The 14,278-nt window shown below is 37.9% G+C and overlaps 1 protein-coding gene across 9 annotated transcripts in view; it reads right to left on the bottom strand.

The window, feature by feature from the left end:
* Positions 1-125: 125 nt before the first annotated feature.
* The window catches only part of LOC107845449 (RAF proto-oncogene serine/threonine-protein kinase), a 35,394-nt gene continuing 21,241 nt past the window's right edge, over positions 126-14,278 (bottom strand). For 8 of the 9 annotated variants that reach the window (XM_016689787.2, XM_016689781.2, XM_016689782.2 and 5 more), the window contains 9 exons: positions 11,220-11,306; positions 10,214-10,334; positions 4,146-4,362; positions 2,612-2,735; positions 2,506-2,525; positions 2,074-2,230; positions 1,679-1,967; positions 1,392-1,464; positions 126-533 (listed from right to left, as the gene is read on the bottom strand). In XM_016689787.2, the coding sequence (XP_016545273.1) occupies positions 445-533; positions 1,392-1,464; positions 1,679-1,967; positions 2,074-2,230; positions 2,506-2,525; positions 2,612-2,735; positions 4,146-4,362; positions 10,214-10,334; positions 11,220-11,306 (1,177 nt within the window). In that variant the 3' untranslated portion in view covers positions 126-444. The remainder of the gene's footprint in view (positions 534-1,391; positions 1,465-1,678; positions 1,968-2,073; positions 2,231-2,505; positions 2,526-2,611; positions 2,736-4,145; positions 4,363-10,213; positions 10,335-11,219; positions 11,307-14,278) is intronic. The other variant, XM_016689786.2, reaches the window with a different exon arrangement.

The following is a 14,278-nucleotide window of genomic DNA, read 5'->3' as shown; positions in this document are numbered from 1 at the left end:
AAAATCTTCTAAGATGTTAACGGGTAAAAAAATTAGGATTGGTTGAATATATTTTCCGAAATAACCCGACCCCTTTTTTTTAAGACGGCATAGAAATATGTCGTTGATTTTCCCATACCAAAAGCTTGAAACCAAGACCTCGGATTAAGGGAACAGCAACCCCATCCGCGGCAATACATTACTTCTTACCATTGCATCCTAATATTACAACAACAACAATAACAACAACAAACCTAGTGGATTCCCACATAGTGAGGGTCTGGGGAGGGTAAAATGTATGTAGGTCATACCATTACCTCCGGAGAAGTAGAAATGAGTAAATGACACCAACAAAAACAGCAAAGTTTCTACAACTAGTAAATCATATGAAAGTGAAAAACTTGAGCCACATACATCATTTAACACCTCTACAAATGTGATCCTCTATGCAAAGGGAAAGTGAATTCACTTATAGTAAAGTGATAACTCATTGCTAAGAAGTCTAGTGAGAATTTCCTCACAACTAGGTCTTTTGTTTGGCTCTGCCCAGCAATCTGCAAAAATAAATTTATTACCAAACACATCACAGATTGAAAAAACGTTAGGTAACTTAGGTAGATGTAGGCTGAAGAAGTATTGGAGAGAGGTGATTAGACAAGACATGACACACCGACAACAACTACCGAGGACATGACCCTAGAATCTAGATAGATGGATATGAAGGTCGAGAATTAGGGTAGAAGGTTAAAAGGTAGTCAAGCGTTGTCTACTTTTCCTTTTCAGTATTATTATATCTCCTATTATATTATTCGTCGATTTTTATTATTAATGTTGTCTCTTTGCTTTAGTTATCGCATTATTTTGATATCGCAACTGCTCTTCTCTCCGTTACTTGAGCCGATGGTCTATCGGCAACAACCTCTCCACCTTCACAAAGTAGGTAGGGGTAAGGTTGGCGTACACACCATCCTTCCCAAGCCCCACTTCTGGAATTACACATGTATGTTGTTGTTGTAAGGTTAGTTATAAGGTAATTACAAGCTATATTATTTAAGCACTTCAAAAATGTTGACGGGTGCATGTCAAATCCTCCAAAAATAGACAGGGGAGTGGAAACATCTTTGGAGAGTCCGACCAACACAGATTAAAAGTAATCTCTAAGATAAACCTATGTTGCTCGGACACTTCAAAAATGTTGATGGGTGCGTGTCAGATTTGCCAAAACTAGTGTATTTTTGGAGAATCTGATACTGGTGCAGCATCGGAAGTGGAGAGTCGACGCAATTTAAGAGATAAACATTAATTGATTATCTGATAAAAGTGATAACTAACCTTTTATCACAGGCTAAATTATATTGGTACTGTAAAAAAAAAAATCATTGTGTATGTAACTTGTATCCAACTGTGATTACCTGCTATTAGACTGCCAAGGGGTCCTTCGGGTAACTCTAACCTTGATCCTTGATTGGCAACAGCATAAATTACCTAAATTTAAGCACAATGCATTACTAGATGCAGCCATGTAGAAATACGACAACAATAACATACCTAATATATTCCCACAAAGTAGGGTCGGGGGAGGGTAAGTGTATGCAGTCCATACCTCTACCTCAGAGGAGAGATAGAGCGGCCATGTAGAAATACCAATGTCAATTTTCTAGAGCTAATTAACGTGTATCAAGTTACAAGGTCGACATACCCGTTCGGGTGGTTCACCCTCCCATGGTCTCTGTAGGGTGTAAAGCTCCCACATTATCACACCAAAGCTAAAAATGTCACATTTTTCTGTGAAAGGTTCATTACGAATGAGTTCTGGAGCCATCCATTCAGGAGTGCCAGCGGACGTTGAGTTTCTCATAGATGCATCTGTCATTATTCTTGAGAGGCCAAAATCACAAATTTTGACCGTCCAGCGCTTATTCACAAGGCAGTTTGCACTTTTTAAATCACGATGGACAATCTTCATCCGATGTAAGCACATGAGCCCTCTTTAGCTCCAACAGAAACATGAAATCAGTTTTACTTATCATAAATCTTGTCAGGGTATAAATAACATGTCTGCTGAATTTGTTTCTGAGCTTTTAGTAAACCAACCTGCATATATCCCGCAGCATATTGAGCCTCTTCGGCCAGCTAAGCCTGTTCTTATGACCACTTACATGGATCAGATGATATAGAGATCCCATCTCCATGTATTCAGTAACCATTGATAAATGTGGGGGCTTTGCACAGGCACCCAGGAACAATATAACTGCGAGGAATGGCATTAGCTCAATCACACTAGCCAATTACAAATATCATACTTCTAGGCAAAACTAGGAGTACAACAACAACATCATACCCAGTGAATTCCCACCAAGTGGGGTCTGGGGAGGGTAAAATGTACGCAGTCCATACCACTACCTCTGAAGAAGTAGAGAGGCTGTTTCCGATAGACCCCCGGCTCAAGACACAGAGACAGTAAAGGCAAAACTAGGAGTAGAAACTAAAAACCAACACAGGCAAGAAACAAGAAAAGAGAGGTACCGTTTGGATGTCGAGCTCGGCTGGGAAAAAAGTACAAGAAAAGAACACGTCAAGTTAGAACAGTATAAAGCTGAAAGTAAAAAAATCAGTAAAGCAGATACAACACCTTAGGATAGAGATCTCATTGCAGAAGTCCTCCATATTTTCAGCAGTAAGATCTTGCTCCAGAAACACTTTAATAGCAACCTCAGTTCCATTCCACATGCCACGAAACACTTCTGCAAAGAACCCTAGAAATATAATCAGAGTATTTAGACCTCAAATTCCAATTCATTGTAAGGTGGTGGAACCATATCTTTCATTAAAAAAATAGAAGTCAGCATCATATTCTTAAACTCACATTGATTCTACAGGTCACTTTACAATCATTTCTTTGTTTCAGATGAAGTGAATTAACAAAATGAAAAAACTTTGATCATCGAAGAGATGAGTAAATGACTTTACTTCCTCAACAGGTAATGTACAAAAATTTTCCTATAAATACAAATCCTTCTGGCATCTATCTGTATCCATATCTAGTGGATCTTTCCACTTCAGTGACATGACACAATTCGCTTCTTATTTGGGAAGAGTGTCGAACTCTGTAAGGACCTCTCAACATTACAAGAGGACTGCATAGGACGCAAAATCTGGTGTAAGTTCAATCTGCAAGAGCCACATCCAAGTTTCATCAATTTTCAGTTTTGCATCCCCGTCCCAAGTCCCAACAATTACTTGTTGTCCATGCCATGATCAGTAACAATAAGCTCATCGGTCATCACAGAGGCTCATGTATGTAAGAACAAAAACTAATGCTATTAAGGATGGAAGATTTTTGATTACCAAAGAGAAAGGGATGGAAGATTCAGATAGGTATTACGAGATTCTGTTTGTTATAAATCTGTTTTGAAGTCGAAACGACTGGACCCTCCGCATAACGGGAGCTTTAGTGCACCGGGATGCCCTTTTATTTATTTTTTATTTAATGGAAAACAGGATATTAGAGCTGATAAGTCACAAGAAACAGAAGTTCAAGAATACGAATAGTCACATCTCCATTTTTAGTGCCACTTTTAGTATGTCAGAACCAACAGAAGAACCTATTTCACCCCAATGTCCACATACTTGGTGTTTCTGCCATAGAAGCCACAAAATGTTGTCCTTTTGCACATGAGATTCGGGACACAGAAAAATGAAAAGAGACATTTCTGGTTCAGTTGTAAACTCATCTTTTGCATAGAGAGGTATAAAGCATATTGGAGAATCTCTGATCAATGTAGCAAAACCCAACAGGAAACATCGGCAAACCATCACTGCGTTCCTAATCTTCAATCCACTTCCTTATCTTCGGCTCTTCAAGGATTCCCCCCCCCCCTCGCGGCACACAACAACCTTAAAGAATCAAGATTTCATGAATTATGACGACAAAAAGAATGAGCCTGGGTCACTCCTACAAGTTGGCAGAGCATGATCCAACAGCAATATCATTCTAGTTTGCAAAGCATGAGACCAAGGAGCAAAGGGAGCAGACTTAGCTAGCTCATTGCAGCCCTATAAGTAGCACTAAAGAAATATGTAATCCAGGAACTTAACAAAGAAAGAAAGAAAAAAAGCTGAAATACATCAGCACTACTACAAAAATATTTAAGAACAATGCTTACCTATCCCAACTCGAGTTCCAACTGTCAACTCTGAGAAGTCTATATTCCATTCTTCAAAAGGTAGAAGAGGCTTATTCTGATACATATGTGATTCTTGGATCCTGTTCCAGGTTAAGACCAATTCATCATCCTTTCTGTCTGGCCCACTTCTTTCTGGAACCTGCCGCCTCAACTCGTGCGGAGATGAGGGTAATGACATTGCTCTCTGTGAACTCATCTGCGCCCTTAAAAAAGCAAAAGAGTTAGAATGCAGATTCGACATTACATCATGGTGAAAATCAGGGACCTAAAAGGCACTCTAGTTAGTCAATGACTGAAACAAGTAGAGATTAAAAAACCATCAGACAACAGTTGGGCTAAAATCTGTGAGGTGAAGATGGAAGTATTAGTGACAATCAGACTTCCCGTAGTATCACCAAGGAATTCAGCATATACACCTGGTACATGTCCAGCAATCTAGAGAAAGCAACAATAGATTCAAGTAAGATCTTAACTTACACCAAATTGATGAGTTTTGGGTTCTAGACTGATTTTGGATGGGAATGCGACAACCTCTTGATCTAAACCTGAATTGGAAGCAAAAGATAATGCTTTCATTTATTTCCCAAAATTAGAGGCCCTATAAACCAGAATCGAGAGGAAATTCCCACTAAAATCCAAACTTCAACAGTGTTACAAAGGGAGAAAGTCGGTGTTCGTAACAGAGAGAAACTCTTTTAACACACAGCCTAAATATTCATCCTCCTTCAATTTGTTTGCAACAATTCTCTTCTCTCAAATTCACCAGACCACCAACAACCTCTGACATTCCCTCACCAAAAAAGGCAGAACGAAATAAAATAAAATATTTGACTATATAAGTATCATGTACTCATACTTTAAAAAAAAGTATAAGTATCATGTATTTAAATAAATATAACTGGATTAGAAGTGTTGCAAATTGTTCACTCCAACAATGTGATCCACTCTAATGTTTTTCTTTACAAATAAAAGTAACTTTATATCAGAGATGGCACCAAGCAGGTGAAATTATGTACAAGGCAAAAATTTATAGCCTCCCATTTTCAAACCTCTAGGTCTGAGGAACTCAAATACACCTGGCATCTTAAACCAAAAAAATGCAAGGATCTGTATCTAATTTAATGTACAGGAATTAGGTAAGTCTTCGATCCATCTTCTGTTCCACTCCAGCCTGTTAGCCTAATTATAAATCTGTTTTTTTTTTGATAGCCGTGATGTCCGGGCCAGCTTGCGTGCACCTCAACTAATTCTACGGGATACTTGCCACCTCCCACCAGCAACAGGTACTAGATAACTCTGGCCATCAAGGGTAGAACAGATGGGAAGAAATCACCTAGTGTTTGTCTCTGTTGGGAATTGAAACTGAGATTTGATGGTGCTCAACCCAAATTCATTGAACCACTAGGCCACACCCTTAGGTGCAATCTGATTTTAATGATGACATATACATATTTTAATTTATACTGCTATTGTAGGTAAAATGGAAAAGACTCTCAGAAGAAGAAGGAATCGGAGAAGCATCATTGATTGGATTGAAAAAAACATGGAAGAATATCTCTCATCAGTCACTCGCAGATAAGAAGCATGGTAGAATTGATTGAAGAAATCAAGAAATGATCTCTCACTTGTTCGTGGAGAAACGGCCAGCAGATAGTCAATCGTACAATGCCATGTATGGAAAAAAATCAACTAACCTTCAAGACTTATATGGAAGCAAGTAAAATCAATGAGAGATTGAAGACTGTCAAGCCACAATCAGAAAGACGGCATTTAGGAAGCAGATGGCAAACTCAGCTAAAAGGAGAAAACCTAGAAGACAGATAACGGAATTACGCTCAATCAAAATCAAATCAAATCCTCTTAATTAAGAGGATATCCATTGGGTTACCTTAGAGCGGCCTGTAAAACATCAAGGAAATGATCTTCAACTCGAGACAAGCAGCCGCAAGAATCTCTATATAAAGAAGACTGAGTCGAATGAAGAAACTGTGCAACTTCACTTGAGCAAACCCTAGTCACTGTTTTACCTTAAAAACGCATTGTAATCTCTATAGTTTACTTGTGAACAAAAGAAAGGACAGAATAGGCAGCTATGCGAGTAGAGCGTGTAGCCAAAGATAAATTGGAATCTGTCCACTTTTAGGAACTTTGTACTATTCACAACCGACAACATCGGTGTACCGAAGTTACCATCAAGGCTCTAAGGAAACCCTTGTAATCCAAGGAAACTGGCCTAAGCACCACATTGGTGATCCGAAATAACATAATAATATTTGTGTCTTTACATTTTGTCTTTGTTATCTTACCGTATTACATTTGTGTAGTTTCTTTTCTAATCTATAGGACAATCGACTAAGTTTACACTCTAGTCAACTAATAGTACACTAACATACGAAAAAGTGCCCCCCTTTTTCCCCTTTTGAGTATCAATTAATATTAGAGCAGGTGGCACACTCAAGTCGCCTAATAGCACGTGAGAAAAGATCAGCTGGCTGGATATCAAACTCCCGGAGCATTTTTGCAAGACGGACACTCTTCTAACAGACCGTCTTACTCCAACGAACAACACTAAAGTCACTGAAAGGAAATTCAGAATATTTGTTCAGTCGAATGACTTTCAAGAGTGGCAAATGATCAAGAAAGGACCAAAGCCCATTCCAATATTGAACTCGAAAGACTCAACAAGCAAGATCAGTCTCAAATCCTTTGATATCACTAAGGAACAACATGAAAAAATTCAAACTAATGTTAAGCTATAAGTGAGGTTTTATAGTGCAGTAAGCCATAAAGAATATGAGAAGATCTCCATAAGTGACACTGCCAAGGAAATGTGGGATAAACTTGAAGTTACTTATGAAGGAACTTCCAAAATTTGAGAAACCAGAATCAAGGGTCTGCTCTGGTACACAATTATGAACTATTTATAATGAAGGAGGATGAAAACATCGAATCTGTATTTGCCAGATTTAGCAAAACTGTGGGAGAACTCAAATCACTGGGAATACAACAATAACATACCCAGTGTAGTCCCACAAAGTGGGGTCTGGGGAGGGTAGAGGGTATGCAGACCTTACCCCTACCGAGAGGAAGAGATGCTTTTCCGATAGACCCTCAGCTCAAGGAAAAACAGTCCAAAGCAGTCCAGGAAAAGAATAAACAGAAGTGAAAACATAGCAAAACATTTCGAACAACAACATATGATAATTGAAGTACAAGACACAACAGATAGTAACAGAAATTGAAGACAAGAAACTACAGGAGCAATCGTACTAGTATGGACCAACAGCAAGACAACACACTGCTACCTACTAACCTCCTATCCTAATCCATGCCCTCCACAACCTTCTACCTAAAGTCATGTCCACAGTAAGCTGGAACTGCGCAATGTCCTGCCTAATCACCTCTCCAGATACTTAGGCCTACCTCTACCTCTCCTGAAACCATCCACAGCCAACCTCTCTTAAAACCATTCATAGACAACCTCTTGCACCTCCGCACTAGGAATCGTCTGCACATCAGAAAGCTAATCAGGAGCTTGCCCAAGGCTTGGGAAACCAAAACCATAGTTCTGGAACATGAAATCCTCGACAGTCTTACATATTACGAACTATGAGGAAGCCTGATGGCATTGGAGAAAACTCATCTGAGCAGACAGCAAGGAGGAAAGAAGAAGAGTGTAGCCTTCAAATCTACAGCTCATGAAAGTGAGAAGACGTAGATGAAAGAAATGAAGCCCTTGCAAAGATTAACAGAGGAGCCAAAAATATGTTAAGATGAAGACAAAGACCTCAGCAAGGATTCAGGAACAATGAGAATCAAAAGAATGGTGGTCATGACTATCATTATGGAAAAGCAGGTCACATTCAAGGATGATTGTTCCGAGCTTAAGAAAAAGAAATACAGGAAACAAAATAATCCAAAATCTCTTAGAGCTTGGAGCGACAGAGACACATCTGTTGAGGAACAAGACGGAGCCGCAAACATCAGTTTCATGGCACAAGGTGAAACAAGTGAGGTAAGATCCTTAAATTGTCCAAACTGTACAAATCTTCCTCGATTTAGTCACTGGTTGATCTTCATAACATGATGGATGAATATAACAATCTGGCTAAGGAAAAGAAAAACCCGCAAATACTTCTTAAAGCCAGTAAAATTGAAGTAGACTTGCTCGAAGAAGAACCAGGTGAGGTAAGATCTTTAAATTGTCCAAACTGTACAGATCTTCAAACTTTCCTAGATTTAGCCACCGGTGATCTTCAGAACATGATGGATGAATATAACAAGTTGGCTAAGGAAAAGAAAGATCTGCAAATACTTCTTGAAGCAAGAGTCAACTTGCTCGAAGAAGAACTAGGTGATATCAAAATGCAATTTAACAGCACAAGGAAATCACTAGGTCTTAAGCTCAGTTAAATTTAATAACACTGATCAAATCAACTCCTCTCATATTTTGAAAAAAAAAATCCTCTCAGAAGAAGCTTTTTCAAACTAAATCAACTCGCTCTTATGATTCTTCAAATGAGTTTTACTCTGCTAAACAATCTTTTTATCAGAATGATCCTACTTGTTTTTCTTGTAGTGGTCTTGGTCACAAATCGTTTAACTGTAAATATAAAAGCACACACTCAAGCAGAAGGATTTGGAGACCTAAGAATCCAAATCTGGGTCAACCAAGCATTAACCCTGAAGGACCCAAGAATACTTGGGTACCTAAAAGAAACTGATTCTCTTGTTTTGCAAGAACACTCCAACAAAATTTACAAAAAGGTATGATGGTCATTGTCAGTGGGTGTTCTAGACAAATGACGGGTAAAAGAGAACTTCAAATCAGTTAAGAAGATAGATGGAGGAAATGTCATATTTGGGATAAGGCTAAAGAAGAAGTCGTGGGAGTTGGAGCAATTACTATTAGTTCATCATGTGACTTAATCGAAGTATATCTAGTGAATCGACTCAAACACAATCTGTTGAGCATAAGTCAACTATGTGATGCTGATTTTCAAGTGTTGTTTGATGCCGTCAAGTGCACCATCAGCAATGTTGCAAAGAACATCATTATTATTTGTGATCGGGTTGAGAACATCTATGTTCTAAACAATGTTGATTCGCCTACTCTTACCTGTCTTGCATCCATCTCTAGCTATCCTTGGCTATGGCATAGAAAATTAGGTCATGCTAGAATGCGTACTCTTGAAAAATTTTCTAAACTTGATTTAGTTTTGGTCTGCCAAAGTTTTAACTTTTCAAAAGATCATAATTGTGATGCATGTCAATTAGGTAAATAAACTCGTTCATCTTTAAAACCCAAGGACATTGTTAGTACTACCAAGCCTCTTCAATTATTGCATGGATTTGTTTGACCCTATTAGAACTGCTAGCATAGGCGGTAAAAGATATACTTTTGTAGGTTTGTTATAGTAGATAATTATTCACGTTTTCCTTGGGTCATTTTCTTGGCACATAAGCATGAGGCTTCACAAATATTGAGATTTTTCTAGAAATGTTCAACGAAAAAAGGGTTATTTCATCTCAAGCATCCTCAGTGACCATGAAAGAGAATTTGAAAACAAATCTTTTGAAAGAACACTGTGATCAACAGGGATACACTCAGAATTTCTCTTCCCCTCGTTCTCCACAACAAAACGAAGACATTGAAAGATAGAACTAATCTCTTCATTATACTTCCAGAACAATACTCGTTAAACAAAGCTTGCCAGATCATTTCTGGGCTAAAGTAGTAAGTACTGCCTGCCACATTCTTAACAGATAAGCACCTAAAATTACATCTAGCAAGAATAGCAGAATAGTGACCCAGCCTCAATGGACATAATGTCCATCCAAAACAACAGTTCAGTAGAAGTAACAGTCAAAGTCGGGGAAGTTAATCTTCTTTGCCCTTCAATCATATTCCTTTTCATTCTAAAAAGGGGGAAACACAAAACATACTTTTTCCAATCACTTGGATCACGAATAAAACATAACTGTTACCACAGCAAAAGATATAAAAACTACTAGTGGTCCTCAAACCAGAGAGAAAAGTAACATACATCTTTTTTCAGATCTGAAGCACCATCTTTTTTGTTTGAAGTGTGATGATATGAACTATTCTCCCCTTGTTCTTTCAAAAGTCGGTTCTGCTTAAGTGCTTCAGTCATTGCTCTAACAGCCCTGGTATGGTTATGACCCAACAATGAAGTAAGTACAAGAAAGGGACAAATAAAAAGTCTTTTAACAATCTTCATGTCAACACCATTTTATGGAAAGAACTTCCAGGCACCCTTTCTAGGTACGATATTCTTTTTATAGCCGTAAGTGGCCCTAACTGATGTTTGGATAGTTCTCTATAATTGTTTATTTGTATTCATAACTTAATTTAATTTTCACCAAACCACCCATTCTTATCGAAACGTGATAACATTTCAATAAAGAAATATGTATTAGGCAAATGAGTCAATACAATCGCAACATTTAAAAAAGGAGAGAGTATATTGAAAAAGTTACTAAGCTTACAACAAGAAAAATAAAGTTAGAGAAAACCTTTAAGAACTCTTCAAGCAAAATATGGAAGATACGGAGTAGCATAAGAAAAAGAACTATTGCAAAAAGTTTACAGCAAAATAAATGGGAGGCACAAAAAATTAAAATTTCTTTAAATTTCAGAAATAAATATCAAAATGGAATCTATGAGCTCTTGGTTTCTGGGAAAGACAAAAGACCTTTAGTGTGTGAAACGAAAAACTTTATCAAAGAAAATGCTGCTGAAAAACTTCTTGATATCTGCCAGGAAAATAAATTAATGACACAAAGGGAATCAACAAGTTCAACTTTGTACAGAATTAATACAGGGAAATGTGAGCCAATGTATAGAAGTGCTGGAGTAACTAGTAAGACTGTTGATATGACCTACGTTGCTCGGACTCTTCAAAAATGTCATCGGGTGCGTGTCGGTTCCTTCAAAAGTAATGCATTTTTGAAGGATCCGACACGGGTGCGGCAACATTTTTGAAGAGTCCAAGCAACTTAGGATATGACCATTATAGTAGAAATATTGACCTTGCAATGTCATCACCAATTTCTGGAGTTATACTAATACTTCTTCTTCGTATTCGCCGTACTTCTGATGTCGGTGCACCTTCTGACCTGTGAAACAATAGGAAACTCAGCAAACATTTGAACATATTAAATTTTTTGCGAAGTTAATTCAGTTATTAACAGAAAACAGAGTACGTGTGACCACGAGGTCACGGTTCAAGCCTTGGAAACAGCCTCTAGCAGAAATGCAAGGTAAGGTTGCATACAATACACCCTTGTGGTGGGGCCCTTCCCCAGACCTGCGCATAGCGGAAGCTTTAGTGCACCGGGCTGCCCTTTTTTTCTTAAGAGTACATCTTTAGAGTATAGAAGTTCAGAACCTGCACATATTTTAACTTAGATGCATGTTATAATTTTTGGTATTACCTATCCACAAAAATATGGAAGGGTAATGCAGTTTGGTTCAAAATACCATGGATGAAAAAACTGCACAGATTTTTCCATTCCAAAGACAGGTTTTTATTTTACTCTAGAAGCTATGCTAAAGGGGGTAAGATAAACCGGAGTAGTGGAACATTCCATTGCAAGAAAATCAGATGCTATTTCACATTGACAGCAGCAACTGGCTCATGTTGTTCTCCTTTGCTATTAAAAGTATGTAACCCTAATTTTTAACAGAATGTTGCAATTTTATTGAGTTAAGAAAAGCATGATGGGAAACTTTTAAAAGCTTACAACTCATTGTGAGCTCAGTATGAATTTAAGTGGCTTGATTTACCTTCAGACTATCTAACAAATTTATGCTTCCTGTTAGGGATATAATTAGGAGTTTATGTTGTAAGTATACACTTGACGAAATGTATAAATTGTAATTTCTATAAATTTCCAATCAAGCTGACGAAATAATCAAGCTTTTTAGTAGTCTATACTACAATATTTTCCATGATATAGACAGAAAACCCCTGCTCACTTAAGTATTTCTTAGAGTCACTAAAAAGCTACAGAGTTGCCGGAGGGATTTCTTCACTGCTGGAGTCAGATCTCCCCTTATTAGGACTCTTCAAGTCTCACCTTCCACCTAGAAAGGTTCACAGGTTCCTGACGATCCTTCCATGAAAAATCTACTGCCGGAAGACCAGCTATTAACTCCTATATGCCAGCCCATCTCGTTACCTGACCCACACATCGGCACATACCACAATTTCCAGTGACCTTTTCCATCGAATCTTCTACCTACAGGCTTGCCAGAAAGGAAACACCCAAACCCAGCATATCCCACTATTTGAATCACTTTCTTTCAGCTTCAGAATCCAATTCCTTTACTGTTAACCAGTCGAACCTCCTGTTCCGGCATCCCGTCCACCCATATTTGGTACCAGTAGGCTCGCCTGAAGTCAGCAAGACATCTAGGTCTCAGGTTACAGTTGCAAGTTGTCTTTTTATTTTTGGGTTCTAGTATTACCTCTTCCCATCATAGAACCATAAAGAAATATCAAATATGACAGAGAAAGGTGATTCTTCAAACGTTGGTGATATCAAAGCTCATCAAAGCTCTTCTCATCCATTACAAATACTTTCACTACTACCTCTGTGAAACTGGAAGGCGGTAGCAGTTACATGTCATGGTCTACTTCAATTGAACTATGTCTTATTGACCAAGGGTGTGATGACTACTTAGTTAAGAATGCTAGTGGTAAGAATGCTAGTGGTACTTAACCCTGCTCGCTCAGGACTGGACATCAGAAGCAGAATATTGAGCTGTTGCAAATCATATAATACACTCCCTCAAGCTGGTCGTACATATCATAATCTTCGAGCTTGTAACAAATGTACTCGATCCAAGGTCCTTTGAGAGACTTAGTTAGAACATCTTCTAACTGATCATTCGAGAGAACATCTCCAAGAGTTAAGATGTGTAGAAGTCAAGCAAATAAAACTAATATGTGACAATCAAGAAATAAAACTAACATGTGACAATCAAGCTGCCCTTCACATTGCCTCAGATATTGCTTTTCATGAGAAAAAATATATAGGTGGATTGTCATTTCATTTGACAAGATTGAGTCTGGATGCATTGCCACCAGCTTTGTTCTCTCGAATGATCAGTTAGAAGATGTTCTAACTAAGTCTCTCAAAGGACCTTGGATCGAGTACATTTGTTACAAGCTCGAAGATTATGATATGTACGACCAGCTTGAGGGAGTGTATTATATGATTTGCATTAATCGGTTATCTAATTAGGAGTTTATTTTGTAATTATACACTTACCAAAATGTATACATTGTAATTGCTATAAATTCCCAATCAAGCTTTGAGGGAACAATCAAGCTTCTCAGAAAAGTATTCTCTAATTTAGGCACACTCTACTGCCTCCTTCCCAGGATTCTTAATAATACTGCTCTTCCTATGAGTTGCAGTTTCTCAATACCAATAGTCTCAATCTGCCACTGAACTCTTGAAAGATCCTTCAATTTTGTGACGGTCACTGCTCATGCATCACGGAGATCACTAGTATAAGATGAATGTGTTACTTGATCAAATGCAAATTTTGTGACTTTTGGCTGCTGGCACAGAGCGCCTCGATAAACTATAAGAATAATGCATCAAAACATCAGTGTAAAGCTTGTGCTAGCCCCCAAATTCTCTCCTTTTCTTTAAATAAGTGATCGCTACCAAAGCCATTTGCTGACATCTCATTTTAGATGTTTGTGAAATGTGTCTGTCAACTACCCACGAAAATATAGTGGCCTTGATAATTGATACAAAGGTCTAAATTACATACTAGAATTTTTTGCTATTATTAACTTTAGAGTAGAATCTCATCAATTATATAATCCCACATGAAGTGGCTAGTAAGAATCAATGATGCTCTGATGCATCATTAAATTATCCTGAAACATACGGACTGTTTGGACAAAAAAATTGTGAAAATGAATGAAGAAAAAATATTATTGAATTGTTGTAACTACATTATTATATTGAGACCCTATTTATAGATACTAAATTCCAGTCCTTTTCTAATAGGACACTACAGTACAATCCCTTTCCAAGTAGGATTCTATATGCTATTTCGAGCTGGT

Source organism: Capsicum annuum, chromosome 10 (genome assembly GCF_002878395.1).
Source record: "Capsicum annuum cultivar UCD-10X-F1 chromosome 10, UCD10Xv1.1, whole genome shotgun sequence".
Lineage (NCBI taxonomy): Eukaryota > Viridiplantae > Streptophyta > Magnoliopsida > Solanales > Solanaceae > Capsicum > Capsicum annuum.
This window is presented reverse-complemented; position numbering and strand designations above follow the sequence as displayed.